The following is a 26184-nucleotide window of genomic DNA, read 5'->3' on the forward strand; positions in this document are numbered from 1 at the left end:
GGAGTGCTGTCCTTGTCTTCCCCTTTTTATCATCTCCATTTAGGATCCAGCACCCAGTCTTCAAGGTCTAGTTGTGAGTTTAGTGCTTGTGTTTTAACATTAAATAGATTACAATTTAACTGCTGCTTTTTTGTCGTCTCCATTGGGCTCAGAATTGTAGTGCTTCCTCAAACCTTTCAAGTCACGATATTTACGAGGCACTTCTGTGGGAGCGCCCGCATCAGCAGGTCTGTGAGAAAAGAAAGTAACTGACTGGCTATCAAGAGCAGCCCACAGGCCTGAAACACAGAAGGGTAGGAAAGGGATGGATGGGATGTTGCAGATGGCACAGAGGTATTGTGGTAAATGGGATGGGAGTTTGGCAGTAAATACAGACAGTGCATGTGGGTTTCTGACATTGGCAGGAGGCCTGTTTGAAGATGAAATTGTCCCTGTAGGCTCTGATGTCGTCTCCTTGCAGACAAAGGAACAAGGTTTTCTATTTCATTAGCGCTATCTTACTCCTGGTAAAATCCTGATAACGTAATACAGTGTCATGAAAGTAATGTGGGATCATTTCATTTACCGGGTAGGTCATTTAATGTGAAGCTTGTTTTCTACACCTGTGTACATATTGGCCTGATATGTTATAAAACATTATTAGACTATTTGCTTGAAGGTTTTTGCTTGACATATTAGTTTGATATGTTTTTGTAATATTATATAATGAAAGTCATATATAGTGTTTTTTCATTTCTTTATTGGTTCTATTTTGATAAAAATCCCATTTTTTTATGCATTGCACATCTAGTTTCCTGAATTTCAATTTGCATTTTTCCATTGTCTTTGATTGATTTTAGTGGCTTCAGTATAAAGATGCTTCGTATTGTGGATGACGAAATGTTGCATTTTCACTGAACTTGGTGCCGACAGTGTGCAATCTTTCGAAACTTTCTCATGATTTCATCATTTGCACCTGTCAATCCGGTGTGTATCAGATGAAATTTAACACGACATCCCACTGAAAGCTAGCTGAGCAGTGATGCTGTCCAGCAGCTTCCTATTCACACTTTAACAACAAGGAGATTATTTCCCTTCTTTCTTAATTGAAGATGTAGACAAAACAAAAACAAAAAAGAAACTTCCTAAAACTTGTTTGTGCATGATAAATAGTTGCTCATCTATAAAACTGACTTTCTTGTGCTTCTTTTCAGTGAAACCAACAGTGATCCACACAGACATGTTTGTCAACAGCATCGGCCCAGTAAATGCCATCAATATGGTGAGTAATACTGGAATATAGTGTTAATATGGCAATGTTTTTATCAATAATCAGGCATATATACTGCATGTGTAACTGATGGAGGATATTGATTTAAAAAAATGTCTTCGGCCTACCTTCCATCCTCGGGGAGCTGAGCGCATAATGATGTCGAGGGTAGCTCTCTGGAGCTAGCCGGGTTCCACCGTCTTGCTCAAGCACGCTTCAGCAGAGCAGGTTCTTGCTGTCACGGTGGATTGGTTGGTCCATCTAATGACGATGCTGCCCTTCTGCCCTTGTAGTGTAGCAACACAATGCAGGTGTCAATCAGCTACTTACTGCACTGGCCTTTTGCACCAGAGGGGATAAATATGATCCATTTCTTGCATCTGTGTTTGCATTAAACACCTTCTTTTTTTTTTCAAATTAGAAATACTGATAAACAGTTGACCAATTGTGTTGCTCAACACACAAGCCAGATTTCAAAGCAGCATATTTGCAAATGGCTGTGCGAGTTGGCAAATCCTAAGATGCTCGCACTTTGTGGTTGCCAAGAATTACATCAGCGACAATCCGAGGTGTCACCTGTTCAAGCTCTTTGTGTATTCAAATCAATATACCAGGTTCTGATTTTCCTTTTTGTTTTTTTCCTTTTGACTTTTGATCATGTCTATCTGTTTTAATGGTGAAAGTGACACATTTGAATTGTGTACTGGTTGTGCTAAATGTAATTGTGTTCACCAACCTCAATGCTGTTTGTTTTTGATAAACATTTCTTTAATAAAAGGTTGCATATAAAAACCTTTTTTCTTTTAACAGTAGTTCAGTTATCGACAAATGTATAACCTTACATTCTGGTGAGGTAGAGGTTAACCTTGCTATTATCAGGTACATGCATTATTATATTGCTTTCCATTTTGTAAATCAGTATCGGTCCAATAATAGTTTCTCTCATTATTGTTCTGCTAGTGTATAGAGTACAAATGTTAAGGTAGCAATAGAATAAACAGAATACAATCATGTTCTTTCTTTTAACCGCTTTATTACTTTAAGATGCAGGAAGCTTTTTATGTTCACAAAGCCACGTCTGTGTAGCATTTGTTTTATTACTCTTACAGCGATGCACAACAGTTTCAGCCAATGTGAGTGGGAGCGCTGCTTTTTGTTGGACAGTACCAGCTTCCAAAACTGATATGTATCAGTGCGGCCCTATTAATAAAAATAACAATTAGACGAGTTGGAACTGAATTTCAGCTCTCAGTTTCAGATCGACAGATTGCACTCCATGTTGTTTTTCTTTGATTTCCATCGGTGGTGATGTAACAATGCACAGCAACGAATGAATTCGAAAAATATTAATAGAATATATACTGTAGCTGTCATGCTGCAGTGACGACAAAGAGAACAGTTCATCTGATGGTGGAGAGGGGAAACAAAAAAAGTTTGTTGGACAGAAAGAAGGATTAGCAAATCAGAGTCTCTTGCAAATCTCACATCAGCGTTGTTTTATGTGTCATTGTTTTCTGTAGCACGTCCCCGCTGAGAACCCACTTCTATTGTTATTCTGCAGAGCAGTCTGCTCTACATGGTGGTGGCGTTCCGTTTCACTTCGTCTTAGTTAAAACACCCGCTCTCAATAACTGCAGTCACAGTGAAGTTGAAAGAAAAGCATTGATTGGATGAGTTGGAAAACGTGTGTTTGCGCTCGCATAAGGGTGTCTGCGTTTGTGTGACGAGGGCATCTCGCCGACATGGAACCGTGACCGATCGCTTCACGTTCACATGTAATTACTGTGGTTTGGGCAGTGCGGTCGCACTACGACGTGACAAATGTGGTCGGTAGATTTTCTGAAGAGCACACAAGCACAAACACAATTTTTAAGTCTTAATTATGCAGGACGAAGCTTTGAAATATGGCAAATTTGTAACTCATGTACAATAGCAGAAAAAAATTTAAATAAATCGATGTTCATTACACAGATCCTAAGGCATTCAATCGGTCTCTCATCATTGAACTCTCTGCCTGTCCTTTGTGGGGAAAAAAAGGATGTTGAAAGGGTAACGTCGCCTGGTGAAAAGGCGACGTTAAGGACTCTGTGGCATGGATTTAGACTTTATTGTTGGGCTAAGCTTTGTCCGGAAGTTAATGCCTCTATGCCCTCTTGCACACAAATCCCCAGATTTGTTTCTCTCTCTCCAGCTGTACTTCACTTTGAATGTCAGGGCTCAACCATTCCAAATAACAAAATACATATGAAAGGCACGAGAGAGCCCTCTCACTCACCGGGTCTCCTTCCCCTCTCACATTAGACCACATCTCACCTTATCTTTTCAACTCTCCCCATGCCGCTTTTCATCCCTCGTATATTCTAACACAGCTCTTACAAGGACTGAATAGGAGACAGATGGTCTTGTCAGGCTCAGGACAAAGTGCTGCCAAGGCAGCAGGTTATGAGGTTAGATAATACTTGAGCCAAACAAGGGGAATTATTAATTGCCCCGTTGAACATTTAATTTTCAGGTTGAGGGCTTCAAGATGGTCTTTTTCAACAGAGCTCTTTAGGAGGGACAAAAGGACTTCTTGGCCTGAATAGAAACCCTCTTGTCTGTGGAAAAAAAGTGCCTGCAAATGTGTTCCAGCATTAAGTTTTTGACTGCCGTAGAGAAGTTCCCCTCAGACAGAAGAACCAGTGCTTTTGCAGCCCACAATTCGATTTGATCTCGTTGTTTATCACAGTTAAAAGCCAGGCATTGGTGACCGCACTGGTTGTAAACAATACCGTTTGCAAGGTTTCCCTGACACAGACTTTTATCTAGTGTGTTATATGAAGCACGTTGAGCTTTTAAACTCAAAGTTGAAGATAACAATTCGGGTAAAAGAACCTTGTTTTATCTGTCTTCAGGAATACACCATCGACATCTTTTTTGCTCAGACCTGGTACGACAGGAGGTTAAAATTCAACAGCTCGATGAAGGTGCTGCGTCTAAACAGCAACATGGTTGGGAAGATCTGGATCCCAGACACTTTTTTCCGCAACTCGAAGAAGGCCGACGCCCACTGGATCACCACACCCAATCGCATGCTTCGTATCTGGAATGACGGTCGGATCCTCTACACCCTCAGGTACAATTTCAGGAATGTCTGAGATAACATATTTAGTAATGGTCTGATGGATTAGCAATACTCAAATCAGTTCGAACAGTTGGATTGATTGTGTGGCAGAATTATTTAATTTACCACTTATTACCATTTTATCCCATTGAAAGCTTAAATTGTCAGTTATCATTATCCATACTATTTTGGATCCATTTAATGCTATTTTGTCTAAACCAAAAGATTAAAAAGTGCTTCTATTTTTAGATTTAGTGTAAAAGAGCATTTTTTCCCCCTATGTTGTAAAGATAATTGGGAGTTCAAAATCTACTTACATAAACAATTAGTTCTAGTGCTCTCAGTTGAATAAATTACAAAACAATAGATAACAGTGAAAATGCATGGTAATTAGCCTCGATTCAACAATTTGAGCACTTAAACTGGACTAAGAACGAACGATAACTGCAGCATTTCATTTTTTATTTGGATTATTATCAATTTGTTGCCACCAAGGTGCTTCCGTCTCTTCCTGTGATCCACCAAAATCACTGTGTGTACTTTAGAAAGTATACTGAAGTACCCAACAACTGACGGCCTCGCTACACTACCATTCATTGTACTGATTATCCTGAACAGGCCTTGGGCAATTTTAAATTTCAGCATTTTAAATGTGACATTTATCAGCGAAAGTGAAATCTGTCCTACTGAAATATGCAGGAAGTTGTTAGTGGCAAGGGAACACTGTAACTACATCTCCCTAAACAAATGTTTTTAGGCACTCTTACACAGCATATGGTTTGAACATTTTTAATGTTCCTGTTATATATATTTTTTCAGTAGTTTGAGTTTCATAAATGTTTGGGAAGTTTCTCAAGAAAACATTAATATATTGCGAAATATATTGATTTACTGTTTAATGGCCCAATGTTGCCTGCAGAGCAATTGATTGGACAAATATAGTAGCCAGGAAATGCCTCCTCTGATGGGTTGGAAGTAAAACTCATGAAGCCAACAAGAAACATGTGAAACAGGAGGATAGATTGAAGGGGAAATATTAATTGTGCTTATTATCATGTTTTGCATGCCATCATAAATACAGCGGACATTTATACTAACACCGCAACATGTAATCAGTGATAATAAGGGAGAAAGTGAACCTTTCTGGACTCAATCAAGCCGTGATGGATGTTCTGCTATGCAGAACACTGCCCTTCCACTTCATTAATTTGTTAAGGAACTCTGAATTTAACCACTGGTTAATTAGGATGACCGCAGTGATTGGGAGGACAATGATACATGACAACGTGCATGGATGGGTAAAGTCATTTAAGGTCATTCTCTCATTAAGGGGAAGTTTAATGACTTTGCCTTCAAACTCCCTCAAGTGTGAAAACGAAGAGACGTGTGTGTGTTGCTGTGAAAACCATCAATTTAGTTTGAAATTCGAATTCATAATTCCTGGTGTTAATATTGATAAGGACAGGGGTGTAATTCAGACTGTAATAAATAAATGAATATAATAAATATATATATATGTATCTGCAGGTTGACCATCGATGCCGAGTGTCAGCTTAAACTGAACAACTTCCCGATGGATGAGCACTCGTGTCCCCTAGAGTTTTCAAGCTGTAAGTTTGTCCATATGCTGATGTCCCCGACTGTTTTACCTCTTCCTCTGTTTCATCTCAAACACGCACACGCTGTGCCCGTGAACGAGCAACATATGAGCCCAACGGAGACATCGCATACATACAGTATGTAGGCATTCATTCAGGGGATTTAATAATAGATGTTGTATTGCCAACAGGCTGAGTACTGATTGCTTTTTTTCCTGCACTTTGTCAATACTGTTCTAAAAGACATTTCAAAAAGTGACACAAATCCAAATGAGTCAGTCCCTCCGAATGCCGAGCGTATGTTATGCTAACGAGGCCGCTACGGATCTACAGAGAGATGCACCATGGGATATTCTCCGGAGAGAATGCTTCCTAAATAGCTCCAGAGCAACAAGAAAGAGAAAGCAGAGGAGGGGTAGCAGGCCTAAAAATGGAACAGAAGCGTTCATTTCAATTTGATGAAAGCCATGGATGTTTTCAGAACTTTGAAATCCGCTTGATGTACAGTGCATGAGCTCAATCTCAGAGGCAGGAGGCGGAGCACTGAGCAGTGTGCAGCAATGTGTCACGCGGGCATATTTTCTCAACACGTGCCACAAAGCATTGTAGATTTACCAGTTTCCTGAGCCTCTTTTGCAGCGGTTTAGGAGAATGCTTTACAGGTACAGTACAGATGATGCACCATATATCATTTAAGTGTGCTCAAAGTGAATTCACAACATTGAGCTCACGGAGCATTGTTGTTCTAGCTTCCCAAAAGGACACTGAATCGATAATTTGTCCTGGATGCATTGCCGGCGAAGGAGCAGACTGCCCGCCTGCCTGGCTGTAATGTGGCAAATGGGCAGATTCTTCCATCCCCCTTCTCCTCCGAGGTTCAGCATTACTGGATGCCTGAGAGCACTTTAGTAATAAAGCCATTTAAAGTTCGAACTGAGGAAGCTTCATGTGCATTATTCAAGCCGCTCCGTTGTCGGCTGCACACCGCTCATATCTAGACTGACGACAACCTTCGCAGGATAAGGAGTTGCAGTTCCGAAATGTGACGTACGATTAGTTGAAAGAAGCTTCAGTTTTTAATCGAAATTTGGATACCAGACATAAATTCAATACCAACAAATATCATTTGATTATGCAAATGCATTAATGCATTTGCATCGTCTAAGTGAAATGGCATTAGTAAGATTGTCATTGTAATTCTCACACCCAGAGAGCATCCTCTTGATGTAATAACGTTCCTGGAATCCAAGTCATAGACAGACGTGGATCAATTTTGAGTGTTTCAGCTTTCAAGTTTTCACTCCACAGATGGACCGCATATTTTGTCAGGAGTCTGTTATATGATGATGCTTTCATGAAACAGTTCCCCTCCAAGCTTACTGACTTTGTCTGCATGGATCACTCTAAAACAGAACAGACTGCGTCTCTGTTTTTGTTTTATATTGAACAGTTTTCAACCACATTGTCAAGTCTTAAGATATCTCCTTAAAGAAATGAATGTTGTGTCATTTCTGCACCAAGCTGCTCTCCTCTGCTCTCCTTGTGACAAAGCTCAATGTACCGTAACTGTGTTCTTCCCTGTTCAGATGGCTACCCCAGGGAGGAGATTATTTACAAGTGGAAAAGAAGCTCAGTTGAGGTTGGGGACATTCGCTCCTGGAGGCTCTACCAGTTCTCCTTCGTGGGCCTGAGAAACACCTCTGAGATTATCAGGACTGTCTCTGGTAAGAAAAGAATCTATACTTGTTTCTAACAAGCAGCTTCTTTAAAAAAAATAATAAAAAATCATTCTTCAATACTCGTTCTTTGCCAGTGACACTTTGCTTGTGTGATAGAAATGATGTCTTGATCTGTGGGTGCTGTAAGGGTCTATGTAATATATCCTCTCAAGAATCCTACTGTTTGATCGCTTCGAAAGAAATACTGCCATTACCGCGTTTATTCGCTTAAACCTGGACATTTTGGGATGACAAAGAAAGAAAGGCTTTTTCCCACCAATATTTCATTTTTTTAATTCTCCAACTCAATCTCCTTTTTATGAGATACTCAATTCATCCTAGTCTTTCTGTTATGCGAGTATTGATCAGGGGGAATGGATGTTTTTGGCCTTACTCCATCCCTTTAGAATGTGCTACAGGCTGGGAGGTTACAGAAAGTATACTTTAGTATTTAGTATACTGCATACCTTTCACAATAAAAGCCAAGTCTGCCTCGTGAGAAGCATGTACTTTAGCTACACAAAGAGAAAAAAAAACAACTGTTTACAGTTTTGAGTTTGATCACAGTACAATTTTGATACGTCCACACTCTAAAGATACGGGAAGATGATGCGTTGGCCTCTACACACAGTAGCCGTGGGAATAACTGAATTCACCCAGTCGTTCTGTAATTCGCCACAGTTCAACAGAATGTCACTGACGCATAGTGCTAACGCACACCCTTGCACAGTGCATGTGCGTTGTAAAAGTTGATTTTAAAAAACATGCTCTTACATTTTCCTTCTGTTTCAATCACAACATGTTCAAGTGACGACATGAAAAGGCTGTCTGTGTAGGAGGATGAGCTGTAGTGGAGAATTTGCAGCGTCCTCTGACTCTCCCTCGATCTGATCTGGTTTGTTATTTCCACAAACAGCCATCTGGTCTCTTGTCAGAGCAGAGAACCGTGGCTGTGGCGGAGAGACCTCTTGTCTCATTTTGCAGTCAGTTTGGGTATCTGTCCTGCTTCAAGACTCACGAGCACAACATCTGTCTCAAAAAGCAGTGGGGCTTATATAATTACCCCCGTCATCTCAAGGTATGCTGAAAATGTCGAAATATTCCATAATATGCTGTGTCATCAGCAGCTACTTTTGTACATGTTAATTGCAGACAAACATTATTACAAACATAGTTCCTGGTGATCGAGATCTTTTCAAACTAAATGCTTGTTAACACGATTGCATTTAATTGTTCTTCAGTAAATTCATTCAAAATCCTCTTTTACCGTTTTCAAATTTATCTTGTCTTCTGGTATTACCGATCAAATATGTATAAATATCTTAAATTACCAACATAATATGCTTTTTTTCCCTATTTTCGGGCTTCTGCTTTCTGTGAAATGTACAAAAAAAAGTTTTTTATATAATGGACAAACCAATCATCTTTTTGGTTGTTGTCAAATTGACTTAGGATGAAGCTGCTGTGTCGACTTCTGCATTTGCACTGAAGGAGTCTTGTTAGCGGGGGGGGGGGGGGGGGGGGGCTGTAGCTAGAGTATAGGGAGCATGTCCTTCCACCAGACAGGTATATATGACTTTTTTTTTTTTTTTTAATCTTATTTTTCACAGTATTCCAGTCCAAGCACTCTCAGCAAAACTGAATTGAAATGGGTCAGGTGAGGTAACAGAGGGGCGTATAATGCTAGGCTAAGCAGACAAGCAGGCAGTGTGAATTGGCCGTTTCCCGGCAATGAAAGCTGCAGCAAATAGTCAGAGGAAGAGATTCCTTCTCATTCTGTGAGACGAGCCAGTCTCTCCCAGGCTCAACTTGAACAAAAACACGACTCCCGCATTAATGTGTCCGTGCTCGCATTCTCTGAGTATCTTTTTTCTTTTTTCTTTTTTTTATAAAAAGTGATGCATGATTAGAGTGTATTTCAAAAAAAAAAAAAAAATTTCAGCAGACTAAAAACTCTTACTGGAATTATTTAAACCCCATTTTGTTTAGGACAGACTCTGCCCCAAGCTTTTTGATCAATATAATTGGGTGGTGCATTTACATTAACTATCAAGCACTACCTCAGGGATCTCTCTGAGGATGTTAACCATCTTCCCAGCACATTAGTGGAACAGCTTAGAAAAGCACTGCTTAGATTGCAAGGAAGCTTTTCCTTTCCAGCATAAAGGGAATCAATGCCATTGGTCTTTCTTTATCGTTTCGTTACCAGCCTCACTTTTCTCTGCAGTGAATTGTGTGAGGGTTTAAACAGGACTCGTGCTTAATTTGTTGCTTCAGCTGAGCACAGATGTACGCTATGTGCATCAGCCAGCAGTACATATGCGTTGGTCTGCACCTGTGTCCATGAATGAATGCATGCTTTCTGTGTCCATTTGCCTGCATGCACATTTCAGTCCCTGCTCTCCACATGGATACAAGTGTTTTAATTAATTTTTTTACGTATTGAAAGCTATTCTTAGAGTGACCTTCCAAAAGCCGTGCCGTGCTGCCCTGGTGTCTCTGCGCGGCCGCCTGTTTGATTCAGTTTGTGTGGAGAACGCCCGGGGATACATCAGTGGCCCTCTTCAGATTACGGAGCTCCACAGTTTGCAGATGATTCGTTGATGGGGCAAATCTGGAGGCATTGTGGTTGAAAGGAAGTGGCCCGGCGAGAGGAGGACAGTCAGCCAAACAAACACATGAACGCCCATGCACTCGGTATATACACACACATATATATATATATAAACACACTCACTCTCTGACACGCCAAAGGATTTCCCTTATAGCTTGGGAGAGTGCATCTGTAGGCCCTGTGCTGCAAATGGGGAACTAGACCATCATTTAATCCTCAGCTACACAAACACACTCTCGCACACGACTAGAATAGATGCAGTTCTGCTGCAGCACAATTTCCTCCATCTTCCTTCTTGATATCGCATCTGGGTCCATATATTTTACAGAGGGTGAAGAAGAAAAGCATTGGGTCCTTGGATAACATTTCAGTGTTGTGTCAGGAGCATGAAATAATTAGTTGGGTTTCCATCAATGTTGTTATGTGTTACTATTGCACTGCCAAATCAAAACAGCTGTTCTCTTAAAGAAATCAGCTTAAAAAGAGAGGTGGAACAGACGTGTGGCAATATTGTCTTGGTGTCGGGAGGGTTGTGAAATCCCCCAGTGGTGGTGTGGTAACGGGCACACCACATATGAGTTCAATAGCAGAAATTCAAAGCAAATTAAAGGGAAAATGTTATCAAATTTCTCGAAACAAAATGATGCCACCGAGGCAAGGATGCTCATCACCACCTGCCTGGTTTAATCAAGAGAAGATGGAGGGAGACAAAAAGCAATAAAAACAAAATGCCAATAACCTTTTTATTTTTTATTGTTATTTCATTTTTTCTGAGACGTTGCATCCCTGATCAAATCAAACATGTGAAAGCTCGAGCATATTGTGCGAAAATATTCCAGTTTGAAATGCAATGCATGTTGTGAATGATACAATTCAAGCATGTACTTCACCATGTACTTCACCTATACAACAGAAATTGTCAGTCTTAATGAGTTTGTTAAAAATCCCTTTATTTTTAGAAAGTAATAAATCAGACATACTGTATAATGAAAATACAGTTTCTTTTTATCAGATGACAATCGCTCCATCTTTGCTGAAGGAAAAAAGGTTAAGAAGCACTGAAACCATCCTCTGTTGCTATAATAGCTGCTCTCTCTCTCTCTCTCTCTCTCTCTCTCTCTCTCTCTCTGTCTCTGTCTCTGTCTCTGTCTCTGTCTCTCTGTCTCTGTCTCTCGTGTGTGTGTTCTCCCTCTTGCTTCTGGGTGATAGTTGTGATGGGCAGGAGTAGGAGGCAAAATGCTCTGACTCAGCCAGAATCCTCCTTTTGTGAAGTTAAATACCAATTTACACTCCTCCCCATTCCTTCTCCCATATTCCACACACACATCCTCACCCGCCCCATACACTGACAGTATTTACATTTACACGGGTCTGTTCTTTACAATCCTCCCTCTTCTCCCTTCTTCTCTGCTCACTCTTGCAAAAGAGATGATTTTTATTTTGCTGCCCATGTATTCCTGTGTCCTATTTTTTTACAACCTCCCCCTCGTCGCTCTCTCTCTCTCTCTCTATCTCTCTCTCTCTCTCTCTGTGTGTGTGTGTGTGTGTGTCTAATAAGCTAGTAATTAAAACCTGAAAACAGAGAACGGTAATATGCCATAGGAGAACAGATTGCTTTGGGAAAGTGCCGGTTGCAAGTAGACGTGAATAAGTGAGGTTATTTTGGTTCCTGTTTGTCGGTTGAGATGCCATTGGCAAAGATGGAGGTCATTGGGCGGAGAGATCCAAGATAAAAAAAGAAGAGATGAAGGGAAAAGAAGCGAATGTTCAGCCAATACCAAAACAGGTCAAAGCTGTTTATGTCATGCAGCTGTCATTTTGAAACATCACTTTTACTTCATGGTGTGATGGGGTTGATGGGGTTGGACTTGGATTTTGACGAGGGTAGAGCGAGAGACTTTGTAAGCCTGAAGGTGCAGGAAGGGAAATAGTCACACATACATACTGCCATTTCTGAGAGATGTGCCGAATGGGGTACTTTTGAAATCCTACATTCGACCAGCTATTACTACAGCCTAAATGGAGTTTATACATGTACTGCTCGCATCTGCGTGCACACACAAAATGAACTTTAACTGTCTCTTCTTGGTACCCTGTTGACACAGACAGAGCTGGTTTAGAGGCTAGATGCGTTCAAAGTTGATGCCACTCTGTGGAGCGATTGTTCCTGGGCCAAAACCTCATTGCTCAATTAACTGCTGTAAAGTTTGGTCCTAGATGTTCTTCTCACTCAGCTTATTGGCCTTGCGTAACATTCTGCATCCCAAGGTTTCTAAGTAATTAGCTATAAGAAATGAGGAGAGGGTTGTGGAACATCTTGTGTCTGGCTGGTTAATACATGGCATGGGCATAAATCTCAGAATTGCAATAAAAGCAAAATGAGTTTCCCATGAATTATGACACTGTGCAGCACATCACCTGGAGTCGAGGGAAGCACAAAATACAGTTTAAAAAATACAACTTAGAATCGATAATATATTATACCAGCGTATATTTATGCTAATACTTGTCAGAGATACTATATTGTATCAGAGGCCTGTTTCCAGTAAGTCTCGTAAATGTTACAGTAACATGTCATCTAAGCTTGGACTTGGACATGTGTTCCCTTCAATGAAGCTGTTCGTGAATCTGTATGAGGCAATGCATTGTTAACATTAATGCTAGATAGCGAGGATCATGTATGACGTTCAGCACAAAGTGAACATTTGCGTATGAGGCTTACTGCACTGACAATGTAAATGTCTTAAAGTTGGCACATGTTTTTCTGGGAGTGCTGTTTTGGCAAAGCTGTGTGATTATCGAGGTACTTAAAAGTAAATGTTACTTAGTGGGAGTATGCACAGGCATAAATCAGTGCTGTAGTTTTGGGCAATTCATTCAGTGTGTTGAATATGATTCATTAGGTTTCAAAGCTTGAAACCAGGGATCCAGAACTCTCATCTGTAATAGCTCTTACTTAGCTTATACAGTGTCTGTCTGAGCTCATCCATCGAAGTAAAACGAAATGACATTGTTGCTATTGTGAAGATCAATACATGGTGCCATTAGGACGGAAAAATTAAAGATATCCTGTAATAGTGAGTCTTTTTTTGATTCTTTTTTTAGCACTGAGCACATATGATTCATTAAAGAAGATGTTCCAGTAAGATGAGATACAGTGAATGTCAACTGATTCCTCTCAAAGACACCCAATCAATGCAAAGTGGCCTAAATCTTCACAGCTCAATCAGATCATATTGTTGAAGAGTAAAATGTTCTGAGACGTCATATCATCACATAACAAAGTCTACGCTCTGTTGTTTGAGTTCTTGTGTGTGGGAATTCTTGCCTGTGGGAGGTACTTGTAGATTGTTCTGGTCAAATGATTCGAGTTGAATCACTCTTGTGTTGTATCACTGAAAAAAGATATGCATACGGTGCAAGATATTACTGAGAACAATGGCAAATATTGTCCATCCATTTCCTCCTGAGGCTGAACTCGTACAGTCATCCGTCCGTCCGTCTTTGGTTTCAGGTTGTCCGTTGATATTTTCACACACATCCGAGCTGAACGGATCCCCGCACCAATAGGACCGCCGCAAAGCTTTTCGTCTTGTGTGCTCATCTCTGGTTTTCTTTCACTGCGTCACACACAGCGTCTCATTCTTCTCTCCTCGCTTTATATTTAGTTTGAATTGCAGCTCATCTGTCCTTTTTTTTTTTTTTTTTTTTTAAAGAAGTCTAGCCATCAGTGTTGTGACTGTAAGTCTTGTCACCTGGCCAAAATAGTTCAAACAGGAGGTCAGACTAAAAATAATGAATAAAAAGGTGAAATATGGGGAGAAAGTTGGAGCTCATGTAACGAGTGTGAATTGCATCTCTCCTCAGCGTGTGACTGTGAATAAGAAATGATGAGGCCATTTTTAGACGAGGTAAGCTGAAACACGGATAACGCACTGAGAGAGAAGTTGAATGTGTTGGCCTGTGTTTTCATCATATGACGTAATAAACTCACTAATGCAGTTGTCTCATCTTATCTGCAGAGAAGTAAACCGGTTTAGGCGAGGATAAGAAGTAAACAAGATGTTTGTTTGTGACCTGAAATAAGATGTAGCTCCAGAAAGGGTGGCATCTTTTAAGATGGTAGCGGAGGGAATAACTGCCCCATGGTCTGTGTGGTAAATGCTTTTGTGGTGAATAGATTGATTACACATTTGTGTGGTAATACGCACCACTAAATCACAATCACATAATACGCACCACTAAATCACAATCACATCTGGGCCACAAGGCAACAGCCCAACCCTCCCCCCTGCATAGATAGACTAACTTTTAAACATGCTTTCCTAACTTTTCCACTTCAAATAATGGTAAGGAAAACCAATTTGGCAGATTCTCGCGACGAGTCATGAATCCTATGAACGGCGTTGCTCTCAATAATTTGAGAGCTATTAGTGTGTCGCGGAGAGGGGATATTCATCGGTCTCTGTCACATTCAACACAATGTTAACAACAAGGCAATCAAACCCTGCAGACTCCTGTCTGGTGTTTAATCACGCTGCTCTGTTCCCGCAGTCGCTCACCACGACAATGCTGTGCTTTTCTTCTTCTTTCTTTTTTTGCCATGACATCATCTTGCAGGAATAGCTGCAGTAGCCTGTGGAGGCAAAATGCAAAACCAGAGAAAGGAGTTAATCACTGGGCATATAGCTTCTAGTCATGTCATAGAAAGTGGTGCGTTAACATTCCCTGTAAGTATTGTTGACCCTGGCAAACAGCCGTGGCATAACCCTGGTCATTAGCAAAGCGCCCGTCTTTCTCACCGACACACACGCTCATGCACACGTGCACGATAGCATCCGCTGTCACCCCTGATTGGGTTGACCCTTGACAGGAGAGGAGCTCAGTATGACAGCTTGTCAGCAGCCCTGCCGTGTGTCTGGCTCGTCTCGCTTCATTGGATGGCCAGCATGTGCGTCAGGTCTCCCCTGCCTATCCATATCCACACCAATTTACAGCCTGTACATTGTTTTTTTTTGTTCTTCCTTGGTCAGCAATCCTGAATTACCATGTTTCATTCCCATGAATTCCCCTGTGGCTGTTCTGCAATAATGCACAGCCACGTTTGGATCAACATTCCCTCTCGCAGGTTCAATGCTCTCCCGTCAAATAGAGAACGTTGTCACGATATCTGTCTTCTAATAATAATAATAAAACATCCACTTTCTGTGTGTATTTCCACCTCAGTAGAAGGCTCATACTAGAACAACAATCTTCTCTTGTTTCCTCTGCTTTGCTCTGCTCTGTTGTGTGTGTGTGTGTGTGTGTGTGTGTGTGTGTGTGTGTGTGTGTCTAAATTCTGTTGAGTGCGTTGTCTCTCCGGCTTTTAACAACAAAGTAACACAATTCTTTGTTTTTATTGCTTTCTTGTAGATGACATCAGCTTGTAGTAAATCGCTTTCGCCGAGGAAATGTGTGATCCAAATGAAAATACTTCAAACCACATCTTAATGCAAACAATAGATTTGAGCTGTTGTCTGCATCGTTGATTTTGTCACACAGTCGTTCCCCTGTCGTCCATGGTCGCCCATCACCCAGAAGCAGTCAACCTCAGGGAAAAGGGGAAACACTGTCTTGGCCATGCACATTCACACATTTTGTAGACTTGTTTTACAAACACAAACATATGCTAAAGGAATAATTTCAAAAAAATCGAAGAATCGGATAAGAATTTAACAAGTTAAGATTGACTCAAGCAGGCATTCAAATCTAAATAAACAACATCTAACATGTCCGCAGTCCACTAATTCTTTTGGGATTGTTTATCTTGAGCACTAAACTATTTGCTCCCCATTCGGTAATGTTGTGAAATCAGAGCCAGACACTTAAACCAGGGACGGAACTGGAAAGCCTTTCGTATTGAGTGGAATCAGGAAGTCATTAACAAACTGATGCATTACAGAGTCATCATGGCAGGCAGGCTGATACAGATATATCAGCCTGCCAGAATGGAGGGCATCGGTCGATAACAACTCCTCAAAGTGTCTTCCTGGCAAGTGCTGTGCCCCGTAATGAAACTAGCGAAGAGATGCATAAGCCAGGAGGGTCTTTCGCCAGCCGAGCAATCCCATTATCATTAAGTGTCCGAAGAAATATGGAGGAGGCTTCATGTTGCTGACCGAGCTGAAATAAGTGTATTAACCAGCAGTTTCTCAGCTGTCAGGGGTCTCGGCTTTAGGCCCCTGCTAATGTAATGTTAATAAAAAAAAAGAAAATAGTGGGCTGTGGGACCCCCGAGAGCAGCCTTCATGTATCTCCCGTACCCCTACAAACCGAGGCGGCGCACTGTAATATGCCGTGCACCTGCCTGCATCAGCAGAAAACACACATGGTGATATGAACAGTTATGGTTGTGCTGCTGAGGTTATTGCACTCGGTTTATTTAATGGCGCTATCAATGGCTGGGTGAACAGAGGTGCATTGTGGGATGAATCTCACGGACTTGGTCCCTGTCCAGACACTACGTGGACTTACACACGCACACACACAGAGTGCATATCTTCGCAGAAATAACACACACTGACAGTCTCATCTCGTTCCCTCATTGTTTCTCATTCACGCACAAATACCCAGATGTTGGCTGTTTTTCAATAAACTGCAGTATGTGTTGTGCGCATGAGGGAAATTATTAGCCAGCTGTTCAGAGACTATTCAATTTGCTGTGGGTACCTAAAAAAACACACACACACACACACACACACACTGTATATACATGCTGAGAGAGAGAGAGTAGTTTTGTGCCCTGCATGTTACAAGCCATATAGCGAGAGGCCAGGGGAGGTTTCCGACACCGGTAACAGTCTGATGTTAATCAATTAGCAGACAACGGACCGAGCTGGAGGCCAGCAGTGAACTGCCATTAAACCCAGGGAAACCGACAGACGGGTACACGGTCAGACCGCTCAAGAGGACAGTAGCTGTTGGCAAGCATTCACTCTTTTTGCTAAGGTGATAGAAGCCCATTGTGTGTGCGTGTGTGGTGCAAGAGGGTGCACGCGTGTGTGCGTCCGTGCTTAGCATGCATTTTGAACAGGCAGGCCAGATGATCCATACTGTCAGGGTCAGGCCTATCTGGGCTCAGCTAACCTCAACCTCTTAACACCTAACATCTGCTGGGGTCAGACAGCCGGCCAGCCCAGGGATGGCTCATCATCAGCTGGACGCTAGTGTTCACGGTCCAGCTAACTACTGGCAAGAGATGAGGGTGTGTGTGTGTGTGTGTGTGTGTGTGTGTGTGTGTGTGTGTGTGTGTGTGTGTGTGTGTGTGTGTGTGTGTGTGTGTGTGTGTGTGTGTGTGTGTGTGTGTGTGTGTGTGTCTCCAAGCAAGTCTGGCTCTAGCTCTCTGAAACTCCGTTTCATGTTGGATCTCCACTTGCCTTGGGCAAACATGCTGTGAAGATTTTGGTTACACAACATTACATATTGATCAGCCCGTGACTTATCAGTTTGTTTCATCCATGCTTGGTGTTTGTGTGTTCACAAGCTATCATAGCAAGATAATACCTACGTACTAATACTTTACTTTTTTAAACATCACTGCAGGGCGCTGTTCGATTATTTCCTCCTTGTCTTCTAGGATGGATGTGAAAATCAATACTCAAGACTAATCACTTTGCATTTCTTATACTAAAGTAGTGAAGTACATTCTATCCCAGACACTTTACATCCCCCCGTATGTTTTGTCATACATTCCACATGTCCTTACTCTAGCTTTCCTTTCTTATTGTTCTCTCTCCAGGAGACTATGTGGTGCTGACCGTCTTCTTTGACCTGAGCAGGAGAATGGGCTACTTTACCATTCAGACCTACATCCCATGCACCCTGATTGTTGTCCTCTCCTGGGTCTCATTCTGGATCAACAAGGATGCTGTACCTGCAAGGACATCATTAGGTAAACGGAAAAAGAAAGTCATTCCTGCCGCAAGGTTTTTACCAATTGCTGTACATGCTGAAATCAGTTATGACAAAAGAAAAAAGGTAATTTAGCAAAAATGTAGCTTTTATTTTCTTTTAGACCCCACATCCCTCGCCTCTGTAACTGCTCATGAAGCCTCGACAATTCCACTTGGCCCAAACACACATATGCTTCAGTTAAACCAGTGTGCTTCATTAGCGGCCCTGGCCTGAATGACTCTCTGCTGTGAAACACATCAAAAACCCTCAAACACACCACCTCAAACTGAAAAGCAATCTGCCTCCCCTTTCCTGCCTTTCTCTCCTTTCCTTTTTTCTTTCCCTCACCATCCTTCCTCCTCCTCTTTTCCCCTCTGAGACAGGGCAGCTGCTTACGAATCTAGTCCGTCTTGATTAGAAAAGCCTATCCTGGCACATGTGTTTTCATTACATGCCGTAATGAGGCATTAATTATGCAAGGCAGCAGGGAAAGTGCAGAGATGCAGCCTCAGCAAAATAAGAATGCAGGTGGCCTCCTAACCAAATGCAATAAGGAGACACGCAATGAAAAAAGAGGGCAAGAGCGAGGATTTCAAGGAAATCGATCAGCTTTTGAACTTGCCCGTGGCATCCATTGGACATCTTCAGAAGTTCACTCATGATGGAGTTGCATACATATTCCTGAGTCAGCTTTCCTTTTGGCCCCTTAAGGCTCTAACCCCTGACCTCAAGTCAATGTGATGGGATGATTAGCGAGCATAATGTAATGTGAAACAATCCCTGCAGGAAGAAACCCTCTTTCTACCTCACCAGCATCGTTACTTTGCCCATCATTAATCCGTCTAAAAATAGGTTGTTTGGTTTCACCCCCTGCTTATGCAGCTCCAGCCATGATTTGCAGTCTAAATAAAAACACTTCTAATTCCCAGCTAAAAGTGTACCAAGAGTCAAATATTTTAATTTCCGTTGAAAGATGATGCAGAAGGTACAGGAAGTCAGGTGGTTAGGAGGCGGATTAATGCAGATGACATAATTCCTAATCCTTCAATGACATCCAGAAATATATCAATTCACTTGCAATGATGTCTTTCTGTCGGCAACAACTTCAAACATAAATCATGTCCTGTGTACAAGGCGGTACTCTTGGTAGCATGAGGGTTGTGACGTTGCTATTGATAATGTTATATCAGTGTACTTATAAACGCATTTCTTCATCATGTGTTACCAGATGGCGGATAAAAGAATGCTCTACGTCAGTGTGATGGTCAATGGCGGCTAAACCGTAAACCAGTAAACTATGTGGATCAAGGGGACAGTAAAACAGCTGCTCACTCCGTCCTTATAGGCATCTAACTGCAAGAGCTTGCTATTAAACAGCAAACACTAATCCTCTTTAATTCATATATATATTACTGTTAAGTCACAGTTTGTTATTGTTGAGCGAAATAATCCTCCAGCATTACGTTAGAAAATAAAATACCAGAAAATAAATATCTCACCTGACATCATATGAATATGATATTATGCATCTCCGTGAAAATTTGAATGGCACTGTAATTCTCCAGTGACTTTTCTTTTCTCCCCTTGGCATGTGCGTTTCTAGATTGGAAATGCACGTCATACGCAGCACTTGGCTAGAAGTTTTGAGTGTTTTTTAATGCACTGAAAAAAAACTGCTTCTCATCTGTGAAGATTATTAAAAACCTCCACTCCTTTGATCTCCACTTGGACCTTTGCTCGTTTCAGCTTCCCTCCAACTGCGAATCTATTTTGGGGAGAATATCCTTTTGGTGACGAATGCAATACTATCTCATCAACTCTTCTTTATGCACCTGAAGAAATGTCTGAATAAAACTGTGATTAGCATGCGGATCATGTTCAACTTCATGACAGATTTACGAGCACTTTAAGTACGGCAAGATGATTGTATTCATGGTATGACTAGAATTGTGGAGCATTTTTAGATGAAATAAGAATTCAGAGTGTAAAAATGATGCATTCCTTTGAGCTCTGTGGCAGTGCAAAAAAAGCACAGAAACTGAACTTGCACATTTCTATTTTGTTTTGATTTGGAGCAGATCTAATTTGCTGTCTTCCCTCCAATCACATGACCAGGAATCACCACTGTGCTGACCATGACCACGCTGAGTACTATTGCCAGGAAATCCCTTCCAAAGGTTTCCTATGTGACTGCCATGGACCTGTTTGTGTCAGTCTGCTTCATCTTCGTCTTCGCCGCACTTATAGAGTACGGCACGCTGCACTACTTTGTCAGCAACAGGAAGCCGAGCGCCAAAAAGGACAAGAAGAGGAGAAACCCGGTGAGCGTCTCTCCGAAACGAATTACAGTGATGTTTTGTTTTTTTATGAGGACACTTTCTTGAGGTTTCAGTTTCTGACCAGGAACATTTGCTCAATTTCTCAATGTAGCTACAAACACTTTTATTTATTTACTTACATACTATATCTTTATGTAATATCTTTAGAGCGTTTACAGTATCCTTTTATTTCGCTGAAATGTCAATTTCTCTCACTGTCCCTCCCCCACAGTATTACACTTCAGGGAGTAAGTATTGGGGGGGGGGGAAAGCTAAACACTGCATTTCTAAGGGAGCATCTTCCAAGGGGCCGCCACACAAACGAATCAATGAGCGAGGCGTGCCGCTAAATCCTTTTTCTAATCCGCCACGTATATGTTACAGTTGTAATTTCGACCCATGTGACATGACAGGAGAATTGCAGTCATGTGATGTGAGCCTTAAATCTCTCAAGAGATCATGGCAGCTTGGTTTGAAGGGACATGATTTCTCGTCATGTATCTATGAGCACTTATGGAGCCGAGGACATTTCCTCTCAACGGCGAGACCAGCACTTAATCAGCTAGAATAGAAATGAAGATTCGACATGAAATAAGTGATGAGTAGACAAATTAACAACTTGAATTTTTCTTCGTGAAAGAATTGTTGTTTAACTAAAATCCAAGTAATTTTTTTTCAGTGGGTGGGATTGGACATGAAAGATATTAAACCTCTCCACTAAGTTGACTGTGCGTGGGTGAACAGGAGTGTTGAAGTGGAACTTTGGGAAAGTGAGGCGCTCTAGTTTCAGCCTCTATAACTAAGGTTTCTAACTGTCTCGTGGACGAATGAATGACCAATGAAGTGGAAGGTGGCATGCCAGTTTGCCATCTCAGAGGGGATTTTTTCTAGGTTCTCTGCATGACTTGCCAAGATATAGGAAGGAGAAAGTATGCAAGAAAACGAGGTCTTTGACTGAAATTCATTTGGTATTCATGAATTGTTAAAAAGCATGGAAAGAATAGAAAATCGAGGAAATATAAATAAAGAACTTCAAAAGTGTATCTTACTTGTAAGCTGTGTTGGCTCCTTGTGATCTTCTTCACAAGATGCAGAGGGATCAGATGTCCTCCTATCATTTTATTTAGTTTATTCTAGATTACCGTCATACATTATCACAAGGTGTATTATTACATATAGACTTAATCTCTCCAGTGTGGCATCTATGACATCTTTCCTAAGGTGATGCTGGCATAAGAATCATGTGAAATACATGTATCCCACCATGCATCTCCCCCTCTGTATGTTCATAACATGTATGTCTCTCTACAGTATAATTCTCCTCTTTCCATTTTGATTGAGCCAGTAGAGTGATTGTAAATTTCACACATTATCTTGTGTTTTTTTTGTTCTCTGTTTACATGTATTCTTTGTTTTTGTTTGTTACTCTCTTTCAATTCCACATATTCTTTGTTTCCTGTCTGGACAAAAGCTCCTCCGGCTCTTTTCCTCAAAGGTATATTGCCTGTGTCTGACTGCATGCGTCTGCTGCATTGTGGTTCTTTGAGCCCCCAGCACCTCACTGCTTTTCTGTCTGTTCTACAGCAGATATGCCTCTCTTTATTCCCTCTGTATCTACCTGCATTCCTACTGTACTCATCAGTTAACAAATAGGTATCGGAGATAACATTAAAAAGGGGCGCTCTGCAGTGCACAGTGCGGAGGCAGCCACCCAGACGTACTTATGGAGTTTTTCAAATTAAAATAAGCATCCCACACGTCCCCTGTCCAGAGGAATATAATAGTCCAGGCCCTGCGTGGACTCATTCTGGCTCCCTCTGTCCTGTTTCACGCTTTGTTGTTGTTGTAACCACAGTGATCTAGCTGCAATAGTTTCCTGTTCCTTCCCTTCTCCTGCCAGTAAATCTACCTGTGTGTTTATTGGGCTTCTCAACCCGACTCTTCCTACAGAGTCAGCAGAGCCTTAACGGACTGAAACAGACAACCCCTGCACGGTTAGGTCTAATTAGAGATGGAGGTCCGTTCAGAAGATTAACACGTGCCAATAAACACACAAAAAAGCATCCAGGGTGGGTGGGAGCTGGCAAAGATCTGAATTTAATCTTACACACAATTCAAGACAAGAAAATCTTCTTTTACACATAGTGGTCCACATCAAGATGTTATTGGGAGCAATCACTGTACGGTCAGATCAATTAGATTGTCAGCCTACACATGGGTCTAAATGTACTGTGGAAGAATCCGCCTTTATTAGTACACAACCATCAAGTATTCAATTGAAGTCAGATAACCGAGGGATCCTCCAGCAATGATCCTGCCTGATTCTGCCTGTTGTCTTCGCTCAGAGGTTGTCTAATTTCAGCCAGTTAAAGTTGCCAATGCCACCGTGTTGTTTCTTTGTCGTTGTTTTTGATTTATTTTTTGCTAACACCAGCACAGCCCAGCTTGACCAGGTCATGTGGCAGGATGCTGTTAATGCTCCTTCTGCTTGAGCTTCCACTGCGCTTCCTCCAGTGCAACCAAATCCCCTTTGAGAACCGAGTCATAACCTGTTAATCGCCTCATGACCTCAACATGCATTAATACGGACAAAAATGGCGAAACTAACTCGTATGTTGTTTTGTTTGTGGTTATGTATCGTTTTCAAAGGGACCACAGGTTTGTGCACTCGTGCTGGGCAAGACGAGACGTTGTAGGGAATGAATAGGTCAATCAAGTTTCAGTATTTTTAAGCTTGTTTGAGAATGCATGCTAACAGATCATTTTGGTTTTTTTTTGTAGCAAGCATTGCTATTGTAGATGCTTTAAAATGGGGCCAAAAACATTCATGGAGACAGAGTATTTACAGTTTTGTGATCTATGTTGCAATTTAAAAAAGAACAAATCAACATATACGTACTGTAAAACATAGTTGGAGTGCCAGTACAATCATTTCTAGATTATTGTTCCTGTGTTATAAAGACAATACATTAAAGAACGAAATGACAGCTACTGGTATTTCTTTGAGGGAAAGTGGTGATGTGAAATTCTTAGAAGTTCTTAGAACTTTGCTCAACGCACCGTGTCATTTTTAAATGATGAGCTTGACACTCTAGTTTATCAGCAAGATCAAGGAACCTCTGCCAAAGGGGGTGGGGAAGGGGGGGGGGGGGCATTTATCCTGCCAAACAGCCAGAATTCCAATTTGTGCGAAGGTGGCATGGTATTTCAAGATAAAAGCTGATGAAAGCAGTCTGTTTGAATACTAATTGTCTCCGTTTAGAATGACAGAGCCACAGACTTACTGATGTCCTATTTTAGGAACAAATAAAAGGCATATGCCTTCCAGTGGTGAGCACAATTTGAAAAGGAGGTTTGTTTCAACCCATTTAGTGACAGAAAGAGTGGGCTGGAGAAATATTGAGCTGTGTACCGCACATCTGCCACCACATGCTCCTCCCTAAGCTAAGCTTAATGATGTATCATAAGCCAGTTACTACCTATCTTATAAATGCATTTCAGAAAGAAATGCTTACAACATCCATACAGGTCCAAATTATGACATTTTGTTGAGTCACAGGGCATTCGAACCATTTTAAAGAAGTGCTGATAGAACATGTGACTCACAGTCATCTGTCTGCCGCAGCGTTTTCACTGCATTTTGAAAGGTTTTCTTTACGATATTCAGAACATTAATATAGCATCAAACAACTATTCGTATGTAAAGACATAGTAATGTCTACCTGAGCAGAGAGTGAAGTCGCGCTCTTCTTTGAGTGTTGTATTCCGGGCTACTCTGAGCTCTGTTTACATAGCTGCACGTGCCTTTTAGTGCATGTGAGCATGCCCCGCTGGTTAACTCGCGGCCGCCGCTTCACATTCTACTCGTACGGCAGCTCTAGACGATAACGTCGTCCTGGACGCGTGACGCCCACCCCCCCCCCCCCCCCCCACCCCCGTTCCCCCTCAGGTTAACACCGGTCTCTCTGTCATCACTGTTGATGTTGTTTGCACTTTCAGTGCTCTTAGCACCATTAGCTGCCAGCTGCTGGCTCAGCCGTCGAGGAACTAGATATGCTCTGAATTTCGTATTGACCTTTTAAATGTTGTGCAATAATGCAGAGTCAAAAAAGAATTAGGCATTGCCCAGCCCCAGCTGGACTCCTATAAGCCTCACTAATTACAACTGTAGGTGGTAGTTATGGCTGAATTTGTGTTTTCTGACATTGAAAGGGTCCATTGGCAAATTGAGGGTGCAAATTACATTTTGCTGACTAATGACAGAAATTGAAGCGGGAGACAGGAAATGGCAGCTCAAATTAGGTCCCCTGTTATGTCAGGGAGTTCTCAATTACGGCACTCTGGGGCTCCGACGGCTAACTGTGTCATTTTGTCTTGTTAAAAGAAGACACCCACGGTGGACATCCGTCCACGCTCGGCCACAGCCATTCAGATGAACAACGCCACGCACATGCAGGAGCGAGACGAGGAGTATGGTTACGAGTGTCTGGACGGGAAGGACTGCACCAGCTTCTTCTGCTGTTTCGAGGACTGCCGCTCCGGAGCCTGGCGGCACGGCAGGTTGCACATCCGTGTCGCCAAAATAGACTCGTATGCACGCATCTTCTTCCCCACTGCATTTGGGCTCTTCAACCTGGTCTACTGGGTCTCCTATCTCTATCTCTAGGCCTGGGTGGGTTTCCAGCCTTATCATATAGCTCATTTCATTCTACATATGCTCTGTGCCAGCAAGTGACATTGCGAAGGAGAGGACCCACTGAAATACCCACTGATTTTGATTTAAAGCATTTCCTTTAATTCCTTAGTTTTAGCTCTATTATTTGAGAACTTTAACAGACATTGCAAATGTTGTAGCATTACATTGAACTGGTATGAGGAGGTTTGTAAATGTGTTGTGAAATAAGGTTGGGTTTTTTTCTGGTTTTATATGATTTTGGACATTTTATTTTGGAATTCCTCCTCCATTTCTTCACAATGGGTCTTCTGCTAATTGCTTTATTTTAAGACAAATGCATCCCTTCCATAGAAAACAATTGGCATGAATAGCAATTCAGATCGCATCAAACGCTTGAAAAAAGAAAATGAAAAAATGTATGTCTTATCATTCCTTTTCACTTTCATTTTTCACTTCAAATATTAAAACACAAAATCTGAAGCACTTTAATCGAGCGATGTTTGACTGTGATTCTAATCGAAGTAATTATTGGCACAATTAAACATTGCATTTTTCATGTGTGGTCAGAGACGGAGAGACGATGCTATTAATGTAAAATGCTCAACTGTACAGACACTGTATATAGTTTACTATTACATAGTGGTTTACGTTTATTGCATGCACCTTTCAGGCCACAAATCAACATATTTTATGGTCTTCTGTTGTTGGCTATAGAAAAAAAAAAAAAAAAATGAGCACTGTTGATTAACATTGAAGATTTAATTAAACTATTTTCTAGAAAAATAGGAAAATGAAATGATAAAAATGTGCCCGGTTTATCCTCTTCAGTTGAGGAATCATCTTTGCATACAGGTAGGAGGATCAGCCCAGAATTCCAGGCCAGACAGCTGGTTTCATTCTTCTCGTCACAGCTATTAGCTTACAGTATAGACAACACTGACCTCTCATCCTCCCCTACATTTGCTGTTAAGAGTGGG

The 26184-nt window shown here is 41.5% G+C and overlaps 1 protein-coding gene across 2 annotated transcripts in view; it reads left to right on the forward strand.

Annotated features, from left to right (window-relative positions):
• The window catches only part of gabrg2 (gamma-aminobutyric acid type A receptor subunit gamma2), a 36533-nt gene extending 10722 nt beyond the window's left edge, over positions 1–25811 (forward strand). The window contains exons 3-10 of one of the 2 annotated variants that reach the window (XM_079282901.1): positions 1194–1261; positions 4144–4364; positions 5880–5962; positions 7537–7674; positions 18060–18212; positions 20330–20535; positions 22004–22027; positions 24917–25811. In XM_079282901.1, coding sequence (XP_079139027.1) covers positions 1194–1261; positions 4144–4364; positions 5880–5962; positions 7537–7674; positions 18060–18212; positions 20330–20535; positions 22004–22027; positions 24917–25198 — 1175 coding nt within the window. In that variant the 3' untranslated portion in view covers positions 25199–25811. The remainder of the gene's footprint in view (positions 1–1193; positions 1262–4143; positions 4365–5879; positions 5963–7536; positions 7675–18059; positions 18213–20329; positions 20536–22003; positions 22028–24916) is intronic. The other variant, XM_079282902.1, reaches the window with a different exon arrangement.
• Positions 25812–26184: the final 373 nt, after the last annotated feature.

The sequence above is a fragment of the Melanostigma gelatinosum genome (assembly GCF_949748355.1).
Source record: "Melanostigma gelatinosum genome assembly, chromosome: 14".
Taxonomy (NCBI): Eukaryota; Metazoa; Chordata; class Actinopteri; order Perciformes; family Zoarcidae; genus Melanostigma; species Melanostigma gelatinosum.